The following is a 13,346-nucleotide window of genomic DNA, read 5'->3' as shown; positions in this document are numbered from 1 at the left end:
AAGCCAGTTAGTGGATTCTTGGGGTGGGGCACCATCAATCACTCGCTCTCTGGAGCGGCATGGAATGGCATCCAAGCGAACGAGTTTCAGCAGCGATGCCAGAGATATGAAGTGATTTTATGATCAGAAACTAGTTCCAGGACAGGCACGGAGCACCGTGGAGCACTCCCGCCTCTCCTGGGTGTCGAGAGATATTTTAAACAAGATATGACGGCCGCCTGGCCAAAGCGTGACTTTTAGTGGCTGTTTATCAGATTTATGCCGAGCATTTGCTACCCCCCTGAACCACGGAGCAGCCCCCTCTTACCTGCGAGTTCACGGGCCGCGACTCGGAGACGTTCACGGCGTACTCGTCGCGCTCGAACACCGGCGGATTGTCGTTGACGTCCTGCACGTCCACCAGGATGGTCAGGTTGGTGGCCAGCGGCGGCACGCCCCCGTCGGTGGCCGTCACCACCAGCGAGTGGCGCTGCGAGGTCTCGTAGTCGAGGTGCTGCGAGAGCACCAGGTGCCCCGAGCGCGGGTCGATGGCGAAGAGCTGCCGCTCGCGGGCCAGGCTGTAGGTCACCTGGCCACTGCTGCCGGAGTCCTTGTCGTGGGCGTGGGCCGCGTACAGGGGGGCGCCCAGGTCGGCGTTCTCCGGGACGGAGATCCGCACCAGGCTCGCCTCGAACTCCGGCGCATTGTCGTTCACGTCCTCCACCTCGACGTTCACCTGCGTGTGCCCGTAGACGGGCGGCTCCCCCGCGGTGGCCTGGATGTTCAGCAGCACCTGGCCCTTGGCCTCGTGGTCCAGCGGCCGGGCGATCCGTATGTTGCCGGACCCTCCCTCGATGCCGAAGTATCCGTCGGGGTCGCCGGAGTAGATCGAGTACCGCACGGGGCTCCGATGGGCTGTGGAAGAGGGAATGTCTTTGCTCATTAAAAGCGATTCAAAGGGCCCCGAACAAAGGCCTCGCCATGAGTTGCAGGAACAATAGAAGCAGGAAAGAGATTGACACATGCGGCAGGGGCAGGCAGGCAGGGGCAGGGACTGGGGCAGGGGCAGGCAGCGAAAGCGGCAGCAAATTAAACCGCAAAATCATTTTGCATAGCCAGCGATCGGCCCCAATGGAGGCCCCTTTGGGTTCGGGGCTCGATGACGAGTTCGAGTCCGTTGATGGGTGCAGATTTCTGCCGAAATTTGCGTTTGAAGTATTTTGCTTTGTTGCACAGACAGGGGCGGGGGCAGGGACCCCAAAAGACCTCCACTTGGGTTGCATGTTGCCCAGTTTCTGCGAGTGGAAGTTTCTTTTTTGGGGATACACTTCCTTGGCAGGGGTTTAGCTGAATAAAGAAGGTTGTAGAGGTCTCTTTGGGTTCTGGGGAGAGTTTTTAGGTTGGAAACGGATCTGATACCATATAAGGTGCTGTTTTCTTCAGATAAACCCTTGAAACTTTCCATAATGGAAGCTTTAACGTTTATAAAGGTCTCTGTGAAGTTTGAACCCAATCGGACGAGTATTTCATGGAATATATTGAAGATTTGCCCAAAATGTGCCTCGAAAAAGACGTTTTCTGAAGATATATCAAGGCCAAGCAGTCGAAAGACCATGGATCCCTTAGAGCCCCCCTCGCTGTCTTCTTGTAGGGTATTTCCCTCTTCGGGGGGAGGGGGCGCTCTTTTTTGGGGCCCTTACAAATTTTATTTTAATTCTTGTGCCTGCCCCGTCCGTTGTCCGTCCGTTGGTCCGTCTGCGGGTCCGTCATATGCGCATATTTTGGTTTCCAGCTCACTGAACAAATGAATGCAAAGAACAGAGGGAAGAGGGGGGTGGCTAAGGGGGACTGGGGGGGCAGCACTCACCGGTATCCCCGCTTGTGGCTATCACAGAGCCGACGACGGTGCCCTGCGGAATGTCCTCCTTGACGTAGTAGTTGTAGCGGGCCTTCTCGAAGATCGGGGGCCGCTGCAGGGCGTCGATGATGCTGAGGAAGACGACGGCGTCGTGGCCGGTGCGCAGGCCGCCGCCGTCGGTGGCCGAGATGTTGAGCATGTGCGTCGGCTGGGTGCGGACGGAGAGCGAGTCCGGGCGCGTCACGAAGATCTCCCCCGACGAGCGATCGATGCGGAAGATGCCCGCCTCGTTGCCGGCCACGATGCGGTACGAGACCTGGCCGAAGCTCCCCGAGTCGGGATCGGTGGCCACCACAGCCACCACGGGAATGCTGGCGGCCGGCGTCTGCGTCGGGGGCGACTCCTTCAGCGAGACGTTGTACTCCCGCGGGTAGAACACGGGCCGATTGTCGTTCACGTCCGTCAGCTGCATCTTGATCATCGCGGTGGTGCTCAGGCCCCCGCGATCCGTGGCCAGCACCGGGAACTCGTAGCTGCTGCGCCGCTCAAAGTCCAGCTCGCCGGCAATGCAGATCTCCCCGGAGGCGGAGCGCACCTCGAACTCCGTCAAGTGCTTGAAGCCCTCGCCCAGAGTGTAGTTTACCATGGCATTCACGCCGCAGTCCGGATCGCTGGCAGAGACCTGCAGAAAAGGGGAGAAAAGAGGTGGATATTGATTAGGAAAAGGGCTCCAAAAGGTACTTGAAGGAGGAGGAGCCTCTCCGGCTCTCCCTCGCTCTCCCTTTTGCAAATGAAGTTGTCAAAAATCTTAATTTGATTTACAGCCAGCGCCTCCACTTCTGGGATCTTGGGCTCCTCTTTTTCGGGGCTTAATTTGGCAATTTTTCATGCTCGAAATCCGTGGCCCCCCCGGCCGGATCATCGGGCGTATCGGGTCCCCTCTCCCCCCTCCCCTCTCCCGAGGCGACTCCCGCTACTGGAATGAATCACAGATTGGGCTTAAACGGGCCGAGAGCATTGACCCCTTTTAATGGCTGCCAATTAGTTGGCGTTTTGCATTCTGTAGGCTGTCTTCGAGGGGAGGGAGAGACAGTGAGAGGGGGGGGGGAGCCCCCTAGAGCGGGGGCCATCGTTGGATTTTGACGCCAACGAACAACCAAACAGCAAATCAGCAATTAAAACTGTCATTATTTCACTTTAAATAGGAGAACAAGGGGAGGAGGAGGAGGGGGGAGAGGGGGGTGAAGTGCAACCGAGTGATTGCCTCAAAGCGTTCCCTTTGCTTGGGCTCGAGGGGGGTCTGGGGGGGGGACACACACTGATATGCATTTAAAGCGAAACGTGTACCCCGGCTACCCCCTTGGACTCTCTCTCTCTCTTACGCTGTGGCACGTTGCACGTTGCATTTCCAGCGCTAATTACACTTTTTGTAAGCCAAAAGGCAGGACCGAACGGCCAACCGGGGCTGTCTGGAGATCTGCTTAGATTGTTGCGGGCTCCTGCGACTAAAGACTTTCATTAAGCTTAGAGCCGGCTGCCAGCCATCCAGCCAGCCAGCCAGCCGGCCAGCAAGAAGCTTAAACCCGTTTAACCCGCGAGTGAAATTGTCGCCAGGCTGGAGCCCTGGACTGGAGCCCTGAGGATGTCGTCAGCCAAACAGATTGGCAATTTTATCTGTCAACAACATGGAAGTTCTGTAAAGAGCGCAAAGCAGGGCCTAAACAAATGCACGCCCACACGAAAGGGGTCCCAAAGGGGGGGCAAGGAGGAGGACTGGGGCCTGTCGTGGCTGCCAGTGAAAGGCAAACCAAATCGGGGGCAAAAAAACCCCAATGACATCTTCCAAAAGGGAGCCCGAAAAACAATTCGAAGTTCGTTGAAGAAGTCTCCACGGAAATCTCTCGAGTTATTCATCTTTGTCAGCACGCATTTCTCACACTCTCTGCGGCGGGGTCGCCAGAGCATTCAATGACCAATTATGGGGGCTAACAAGCTCCCAGCTACCATCTCCCGCTTCTGGAGATACTTCTGTGCTGCCTCTTCGCCTGTTGATGTATGCAAATAAGCTGTCAAAAGTAATTTCATTCAATTACCTTATTTAACGTACAGAAAATAAACCCAAAAAAAAGACCAGGGAGTGGCGTGGAGTGCAGACAATGCCAAAGAGGATGAGGAAGATGATTGCCACAACGAGAGACACAGAGAGAGAGAGAGAGAGAACGTTCCATGCAGCAGCCATGGCCATGGCCATGCGGATGTTTGTGGTTAAAGTTTGATTAACACTTGTGAGAAGAGGAGGAGAGCAGGGCAGGGGAAGGGGAGGGAGAGAGGGGTGCTGCCTGGCTAATAGAAGCTGGCCAAAATGTTGGTCGTGTCTCTGCTGCCAGGGATTATCGGCCAAGCGAGAGAATGAGAGGCTGGGAGACCGCAGCAAACACTCTGATAAGACGAGAGGAGAGACCCAACGAGCGGCCGTGCAGTGTATTTTTATGCAATTTCCGGCAGATGTGGATGATTTAGACCTGGCTCTGGCCAGGGCTATGAGAAGCGGCTACGTGGCTACGTGGCTACGTGCCGCCAGAGCCGCTGAGGCTTACTCGATTTCGGACTCAATCCCCCATCAATCCAACATTCAATGCCAGATTGGGGCCGAAACGAAAGAAAGTGTTGCATGTACATACATGTGGGGGCGTCTCTGTGGCACGGTGCAGAAAGCGTGAAATTGTTGCGGTCTGCACTCCCCCCTCCCTCTCCCCTCCCTTTCATTGGGTATCGAATTAGTTATAAAGACATTTACGCTCTGGCATTCCCTTTGGGGTTACGGAATGGGGAAGGGGGCACGGGGGGGGGGGCACTCTGTGGCATTGCGGCGTGTGAAGATTTCACACTTTTGCGGCGTTGATTAGTCACGGGGTTCTGCTGCCTCCTCCTCGGAGGAACACCTGATTTATGTTGACGCCTTATCAGGGCCCCTCAATATTTATTGCAATTTTTATAAATTATTTTACAGAGCACACAAGATTTATAAGCCATAGGAGTAGATCAGCGGGGAGACAGAGGAGACGGCGGGGGGGCTAGAGGGGCCACAGAGAAAGGTGGAGAAACGAGTCCCTGGACAATACTCTGCTTGAATGAAGATTCAGCCACGATTGGAAGCTGGGAATGGGTGGAAAATGGAGAAAATGGCACTATTTAGGGGTTTTCCAATTGGTTTTTGGGAAGTACGAAGAATCAGCCACCTCTGGCAACGATTTGGAGCCATGCGTAGGATAGTGGGTAGAATTCTCGAAGTCTGTGCAAAATTTGAGGCCCAAAGCCTGCCACAAGGCAGAGACAGAGACAGAGACAGAGACAGAGACAGAGACAGGGGTCTTAAAAGAGGTGAATGCTGGCGGAAAGATCTATTTCTGTTTGGTTTTCTTGGGCCTGCTGTTGCTGTTACACCAAAAAGCAATTCTAACAGTTGTTGCACGCCGCAACCGACCCACCGACCGGGCAACGACCATGCAACAGGCAGCGGGCACCACCGACCGCTGTGCCGCTTGTCGTGTTATTAAGAATTTTTAATTTTCCGGTATAGATTTCTGACTTGTTCGGGTCTCAGTGCTCTCTTCAGAGTTCTTTCTGCCACAGCCACAGCCCCACTTGGAGGCTGGAGTCTGCAGTGTGGAGTCTGGAGCCTGGGACTGGAGCCTCGGACTCCGACTGCATCATCAAAATGCATCTAACAAGGTTGTTAGGTGTTAAATAAGTGTGCTTAAAAATTTATCTTGTACATTTTCCTTCATTTGATTTATGTTTGCTTCTCCGCTTCGTCTGTGGCTCTGTGGCACTGCCTTTCGGCCTGCCACTTGTGGCGGCTTTTTTGCAGCTGTCTTCTTAGCCAATGCCCATTACCTGCCTGCCTTCCTCCTCCCCCCCTCACCCCTCGCTTACGGTTACGTTTACGTTTACGGTTCAACTTTTGAGGCAATCGCTCGCACGCCTTTCCCTCAACTCGGATTCGCGGGGATCGTGGACTTTTGCTTTCGCCGCGCGCGCGAAAACTGAGGGACATGAGGTCCATGGCCATCTATTGATAAATCAAACAAAAAAACAGAGAAAAAACATACCAATGCGTGAGCAGGGGGGGAGGGGGGGGGGGGGGGTAGGGGTTGGGGCTGGGGAGAGATTTACATTTGGCCGATGGCCGATGGCCATGGACTTGGGCCTGCGACTGCGCCGAAAACATGCGAACAAACCACGAAAAAAGGCGGCCAACAGGGGGGACGGGGGTCTCCTCCCCCCTCTCCCCCCTCTCCGAGCGAATGCGAATGCGTTTCTTGTGTTTCTGTTGCAGCTGCAGCACCACCCGCCATCACAGGCCCCTGCACAGCCTGCAACGGACTCTCGATGGAGCTACGATGATGGATCGTTGCATAAGACACAGAAAGTTGTTGCCTGGAATGTGCCCCTGCCACAAGAGTTCATGAACCCCAGCGTCTTGGAATCGGAATCGGAATCGAAATCTGAATCTGAATCTGAATCTCGGTTTCCCTTCGTCGAAGGCAATCTCGGGCGCTAATCAATGGCTCGGCGACTCGCTTCCTCATTAAACTGCAGTTCCTACTCCCCCTCCCCCCCCCTCCCCGCTCCCCGCTCTCGCCTGTGGCTAATTAAGTTGGATGCACGCTCCACTGATGCGAAGGCCTAACGAGTCGCCCACGCGGTGGACCTCGAATGAAATCAAGAGCGACAGGAAGTCAGGCCACAGAAAACTGTCCCCCCGACTGGCAATAAAACATTCTAATTGGCACTGAGATGCCACGGGACAGTAGCGGCCGAGACAGGGGATTTGGTCACACTTTGTGGCAGCCAAAAGATGCTTTGTCCAGGCGAAAGATGTGGCTATTCCGTCCCAAAGTTTCCACTTCCGCTGGCAAAAAGGCGAATCGAAAGCTCGCTGCAAAACGGTGGGAAACTTTCCCCCCAAGTCGCCCCAGCAGCCATGCCACAAGTGGATCACAGCCAACTGGCGAGGGGCCACACACCAAGTGGCTGCCACAGAGAGATCGCATCTGGCCGGGCCTTTAGCTAAGAGCCTGGCGATAAGAATCCGAGGGCCCTAGACCCGCGACTTGACTCCATTTCGTACTCCCACCTCCCGATCGACGATCACCGATCGGTGGATCATCGAATTTGAATTCGATTTCGTCCGCCCACACGCCACAGATCCGTGGATCGGTTCTCTAGGCCAATAACAATCACCGTTTCTCTCTGCCGTGGCTCCTTGATCGGTTTTGTGGGATTTTGCATAAATTCTGAGGCGAAGTTGGAGTCTGGGAGCCGGAGGTGCCTTCCACAAATTGAAAATGTGAAGAAGAGCGCATAAATTTATCGCCAGATTGTGTAAATATTTGCACAGAAATTGAAATGTGGCCAAGGAGGAGATCCCGGAGCCGGAGAGAGCGCTCCCGGAAATCGCTGATCGCTGATCGCGCCACGCTCGTGGGGCAAGTGCCGCATGACAAAGTGCCACAAAAGCCCACATAAATACCACGGGTAGTATCCCCCCTCCCCCCCCCATCCTAGCAACCCCCCGTGCCGTATTTTGGAGCTCTAATAAATTAGTCGGGATTTTTATTTGATTTTGTTTGTCGCCGACTTTCGATGGTTGCGGTTTTCGGTTTCACTTTTTGGGTTTTTTCTTTTTGGGGGTTGGCTTGATAAATGCACACATGTGGCACGTAAAGTGCAACGACAACTCCCTAGACAAGTGGCACCGCAAACAGCGCCAGGCAACGGTACTTGCTGTGTGCCTGTGTGTCTCTGTGTGTGTGTGTGTGTGTGTGTGTGTGTCCAATAAGTTAATCAAAAGTTCAACATCCACATTGGATTGGTCTCCGAATGGTCTCCGTCTTTGTCTTTGTTTTCGGGGTCTCGCCTTTGCAATTTTCGAATTTGCGTAATTTAAAGCAATTCCCAAATCCAGTTACAGCCAGAGCCGCCACGACGCACCCACACACCCCACAGAGCAGCAGCCATGCCACACAGCAAAAACACTCTTCGGAGTCGCCGCGGAGTCCGAGAGGCCGCATAAATCAAATTGCAAAGTGGTTCCATTCCCAATTTCGGACTCCGACTCGGACTCGGACTTCGACTCGGACCTGGCTGGTGGAGCCTGTGTGTGTGTGTGGAACGCATGTGGATCGCAAGAGTCGGCGATTTATGCGATTTTAAATATCGATTTTGCTGATTTTTCGAGAGCGCCGACCGGAGAGCGCCGAGCGGAGAGCAGGTGGCAGCTCCACTCGGAAGCAGGCCAGCGCGATAACCACCGAAATTAATTATGATTGTGGTGCATGTTGCACAGTCCCGGGCAGTCTGTGGGGCAGGCAGTGTGGCAAATTGAATTTCGCCCCGAAGTGTTTTTCAATGTTTGGCTTTGAGATATTTTTTGGTGGCATTAGGCAGAGTTTTTTTCACTTAAATGGGAATTATGCAAGCTCCTTGCAATTAAGTTGCCACTGGAATCAGCCCCAGCCCCCCCAGCACCCCCCAGCCCCCATCTGCCGTCTCCTGATTTATGTTTGTGGCACTCCTGTGGGCAGTGGGCAGTGGGCGGTGGGCGGCAGCTCTCCTTGGGGGCGTGTGTTAATTACGCGCTAACAATGACAAATCAGCCGCCACTCTCGAGGCCATGGACTTCGGTGGGGTTCAATACCCACTGTGGCAGCATTCCAGTGGCTGAAACCAGAGACCACAAGAACCGCAAATATTAATTTTATTGTCTCATGAGGTCTGATGCCTCCGACCGCAACGCTCGGACGGAAACATAATCAAAATCATCATTCCCCAGCCTTGACCACAGAGAAGACAAATGGAAAATTGTCTGGCTAATGAAATTGTACGCCTAGAACTGTGTCCAAACCGCATCTACGAGGATCACTTTCACTGGAATGGGAATCCACAGCCCAGCTCCATCCCAGCTCCATTCCAGCTCCATCCCAGCCCCATCCTCCTTTGGGGTGCCCACAATTGCAGCTGCTTCTCTCTGCTGTGGGGCATAAATTGGTTTGGGCTTTATATTAATGCAAATATCTCTGCGTTGGCGACGACTGGGAGACGTAGACGTAGACGTAAACGCAGGCGGAGACCCCCTGCTGCAGCCAGCAGTTTGGGGCGATTCCAGTGCCGATTGTCTGTCTCTGACTGGGTTTCTGTGTTGTGGCAAACAATATTTATTTTTTGGGGTCTCCGTTAGGCTACAAACGAGTTACAAACACCTGTCATTACCCTGCAACCAGCAGACTCCGCCACGGACCACGGACCACGGACTCTGCAGAGAATTGCATAAGTTTTGACTCGCCGAGTGGCTCCCATTTGGCCCCAGACTTGTTTATGGAAAATGATAAGCAGACGCGAATTTATGGCCAACAAGCGCAGTGCACGGCTTTATAATTGGTATCGCTCTCTCAGGGCGTCGCTACCCTCCGACACCGCATTGTGTGGGTGTGGGAGCGGGGGCGATAGACAGAACCTCCATCATCGCTGGCTGGCACGTCCGACAAATTACGAATTGGGGGAAACAAAAGATGGAGCTGCAATCGAAGCGATTCCCGAGCGGGCAGCCTCTTATGCAATGCCCCCCCAAAAAACTCTGGAGCTCTGGAGCTCTGAAGCTCCGAAACTCGTTGCGGGGCCTAATGACGGAAATATTATGCGTTAAGCCAGCGCCCCACTAAATCCCCCGTTCCCCCCCCGATCAGGTGGCTTTATCGCATGCCATTTTAATAAACCATTTTTTCAATTAGGCCGCTCACAGCAGCAAAAAAAAAGCCATGCGAAAGAGTGGACAACGACCGTTGCGACGCACTCATAAAAACCAAGCAAAAGTCACCCAGGAATCGGAGTCACAGCCGCAACTGGGGCAAGTCTAATGGAGAGGCGAGCAGCGCTTGGAGACACCCAATAACCAGTCCGCGAGTGGACCCCAGAGTCCCACTAGGGAGCTATGGCAGATGCCACCAGTCACTGGCTGAATCTGGAGGGTCTTTCGCTCTCCTTAGGGTTGAATAAATTTCGTCGGGGTCACCAATTGCTTGATGGAGCTCCCAGCGCACACCACAAATCAAAACTGGTCATAAAATTGCCTAATGGACTTTAATTGCACTGATGAGAAAGTTGAAATAATCGGGAAATGGAAATGAAGGGGAAGCACTTAACGTTTCATTTGATTTGTGGTCAGGGGTGGCAGGAGGAGGGGATGGAGAGCTCAGGTGGATACGGAGAGGTTTCCCCACTGAATATTAAGTCTGGATCGGGGATTTTAGTCCATTTTAGGAGATAAATTGATTTGTCGGGGTCACCAAATGTTTGGATTTGCTCTTTATTGGACTTGGGGTCACCAAAAGAGTTCCAGATTGCGAGGCGGAAAGACAGTACTCAATTTGGACGAGGGAGGATTAGTTTTATAAAAGAATATAAATACTTTACGAATTTTTCGGGGTCACCAATTGCTGGAATTGGCTCTTTATTATACTTTTGGTCACCGGAATAGTTCCAGATTCCTAGAAGTTGAGCGAATACTCAATATTGAGGAGGGAGGATTGCTTATCTAACAAAATATGACTATTTTAGAAATATGTCGTGGTCACCAATTTCATAAACTTCAGTTTTCTTTAATTTTTGGTGACCAAAAAGGAACCAAGACTCCACTAAGAGGCAATCCCGAGTCCAAGAAGATGTTTTCTTTTAAATATTGATTCAGATTCCAAGGGAATGAAATATGGGGGAGGGATCCCCACCCCTCCATTAACGACTGTCTTTGCAAATTAATTGCATTCATGGGAAAGTTGAAACAATCGGGAAATGCAGTTGGAAATTGGAATTGGAAATGAAACTGGAATGAATGGAAAAACTTTGCGCTTCAATTGATTTGTGGACTCGTCGTTGTAGTTTTTTGTTTGTTGCTGTTTTTGGGTTTTTGGGTTTGTTGTTGGTTTTGTTGTTCGGAGGGAGGGTATTTCTTTCAGTTGGTCTCTCGGTTGACTTTCAATTAACAAAATGTACTTTCTATTTGCTGGCTTTTTGGAGTGCAATGCAAATGGCCTTTATTGCTCAACTTTCGGCCCAAAAAGAAAAGAGCGAACGAGTAGCGAAACGAAGCGAAACGAAACGAAACAAAACCCCAGTCGCAATCTCCTTTGAATGCTGCTGGGAGTCTCGAGGAGGAGGCCAATTTTGGTCAGCGATGCGTGACTCTTGGTCCATGTCGTGGATACATGGTAGAGGCAGTGGGGGTGCCGGCGGTGGGGGCAGTGGGGGTGGTGCGCTGTCAGGAGATGCCAAAATGCCAAAAGAGCCACAAAGTCTATAAACAAATTTGGTCAAGCCAAAATGGTAGCCTTATTCGAAGTGATTTATGCTAATTACGCGCAGCTTCAACTTCAGCCCCAAAAGCGACATTCGGACAGGAAAGGGCGTTTAGCAAACAATTTTCCAAGGCAGCGAACCAAAGCCGTGGCTGCCACTGCCACTGCAACTGGCACTGCTGTTGCAACAGATTGTGGCACATGTGGTGGGAAAAACTCTCGACTCCACGTCCACGTCCGCGTCCGCGTCCACTCTTTTCGTATAGAAAAGTAATTTATTTAGTGACACGCCCACTTCGATATAAAGGTTTTTCCACTGGCTGACGAGGGGTGGAGGGGGGGAGGGGGGACTGAGAGACTGGAGGGGGAGACTGGTCACAATATATAATTAAAATCAAAAAGGCCAGATGTTCCACCAGAGAGCGAAAGGTATGCCAGGCAGAAGGCAGAAAGATCGATAGAGAACCCTTGGAGAAGCTTTGGAGCAAACAAAGCAAAGATTTGATTCGATTTCAATCCATTCGCAGAGAGAGAGGAGGCCCAGGACTTTGTGGCAGTATTTGTAGAGCCTAAATGCGTTGCCTCCTCCCCAGAATGGGGATCCAACCGAGTCCGAGTCCGAGTTACGTGGTAATGGGGGAAAATCCATCGGGGATGCACTTGCAGCCAAATTACTGTACTTGCCATTGATGGAGGCATGTGGCAGGAGGCAGGAGGCGGGAGGCAGGAGGCATGTGGGCCTCCATAAAGATATCAATAAACGGAAAGAAAGTGTTTCGAGGGGCAGGTGCACACAGAAATTGAAATTCCAAAAGCCAGAAGAAGATCTACTACGATAATCTACTACGTACGAGCCCCCTCCGCACCCCCTCCCCCCGGCCATCGATCGCCTGGTAATTACCTCTTGGGCTATCGATCGATGGGGCAACAACGTTTTCTAGATGAAACGGCAGAAGGGGCAACAGGGGACAGGGAGTGGCGGGTAGGTAGGTGGGTTCTCGCTCTCGTAGTCTCAAGTGTTTGATGGTACTTAAAAAACTACATTAAAAAATAATAACAGCAACCGATGCCGAAGTCGAAGCCGAAGTTTATTGAAGGCAGATAAGTGATCTTGTAATCATCGTTGGAGCTGGAGCCGGAGCTGGAGCCGGAGCCGGACGGAAGAGAGAACTCCACAGAGCGAAGAGAACCCAAAAACAATAAGAAATAAAAATCGAAAGACGAAAGACGCAAGAAGGGCCCCCACGTCTCTGTGCGTGTGTGCCATTGCCATTGTCTGCAGATGGGGCCAATGGGGGCAGGGGCAGGGGCAGGGGGGCAGGGTATAAGGTGTGTATTTGCCATAATTTGCCATAGCGGACAGCGGCAACGTGCAACAAATGGAGAGAGAGAGAGAGAGACAGAGAGAGAATGAAAGCGAAGACGATTCAAGGCAGAGAAGCAGAAGCCATACAAAACATTACATTATATTTCGGGGTCTCTGAATAAATACGAGTACGAGTTGGAGTTGAAGTTGGAGTTGGAGTATTGCTGCTCCCTGAGATAGCAATCACAACAGACAGAGGAGGGATGGACAGCCTGCTCTTCCGAGACGTCGACTGACAGACGTCTCTTGGAATGTAGGAAGCTGTCGATGACGAGGAGGAGGAGGAGGAGGTGGATGAGGAGGAGGAGGTGGACGAGCAGCTCTGGCAGATGATGAGCCGTCTCTGCCTCGATGGAGACGTAGACGGCGCTCTCATGTGCGCTAAAATTGAAGAAAATCATCAGCCCAAGTGATCGACATGTGAGTCAAAGTTAATAACAAAAGCCAGAAAGCCATCAGAGAGGCAGAAAGGCAGAAAGCCAGAAAGGGACCTCAAGATGGACCTGGAAGCTCCGCTGAAAACTTGAAAAATACGAAGAGCGAAATGATTTTTAATAAGCGATAAAGCAAAACTGCTTATTGGCTTCGTCTTGGCTTCGTCTTGGACCAGGTGGAGGAGCCGCAGCCCCCAGACAAAGGCAGGAAGGAAGGTCTCTCTCGCTCCTCGAAGATATTTATGCGCAGGCTGGAGGATGGGGGGCGACGGAGAGGGGTTCCAAATTATATTGAAAGCAAATCGAAAAGCCAACAGCAGCAGTGGAGCGGCAGTGGAGGCACGAGGACGGGCGAC

General features: G+C 52.3%; 1 protein-coding gene across 1 annotated transcript in view; it reads right to left on the bottom strand.

The window, feature by feature from the left end:
- ds (dachsous cadherin-related 1) overlaps positions 1 to 13,346 on the bottom strand; it is a 75,405-nt gene that overhangs the window by 17,153 nt on the left and 44,906 nt on the right. Inside the window, exons 3-4 of the mRNA XM_002132817.3 lie at positions 1,847 to 2,519; positions 308 to 894 (exon numbers count right to left, since the gene is read on the bottom strand). Coding sequence (XP_002132853.2) covers positions 308 to 894; positions 1,847 to 2,519 — 1,260 coding nt within the window. The remainder of the gene's footprint in view (positions 1 to 307; positions 895 to 1,846; positions 2,520 to 13,346) is intronic.

Source organism: Drosophila pseudoobscura, chromosome 4 (genome assembly GCF_009870125.1).
Source record: "Drosophila pseudoobscura strain MV-25-SWS-2005 chromosome 4, UCI_Dpse_MV25, whole genome shotgun sequence".
In the NCBI taxonomy this organism is placed as follows: Eukaryota; Metazoa; Arthropoda; class Insecta; order Diptera; family Drosophilidae; genus Drosophila; species Drosophila pseudoobscura.
The sequence above is the reverse complement of the archived record's forward strand: the minus strand, read 5'-3'. Positions and strand labels throughout refer to the sequence as shown.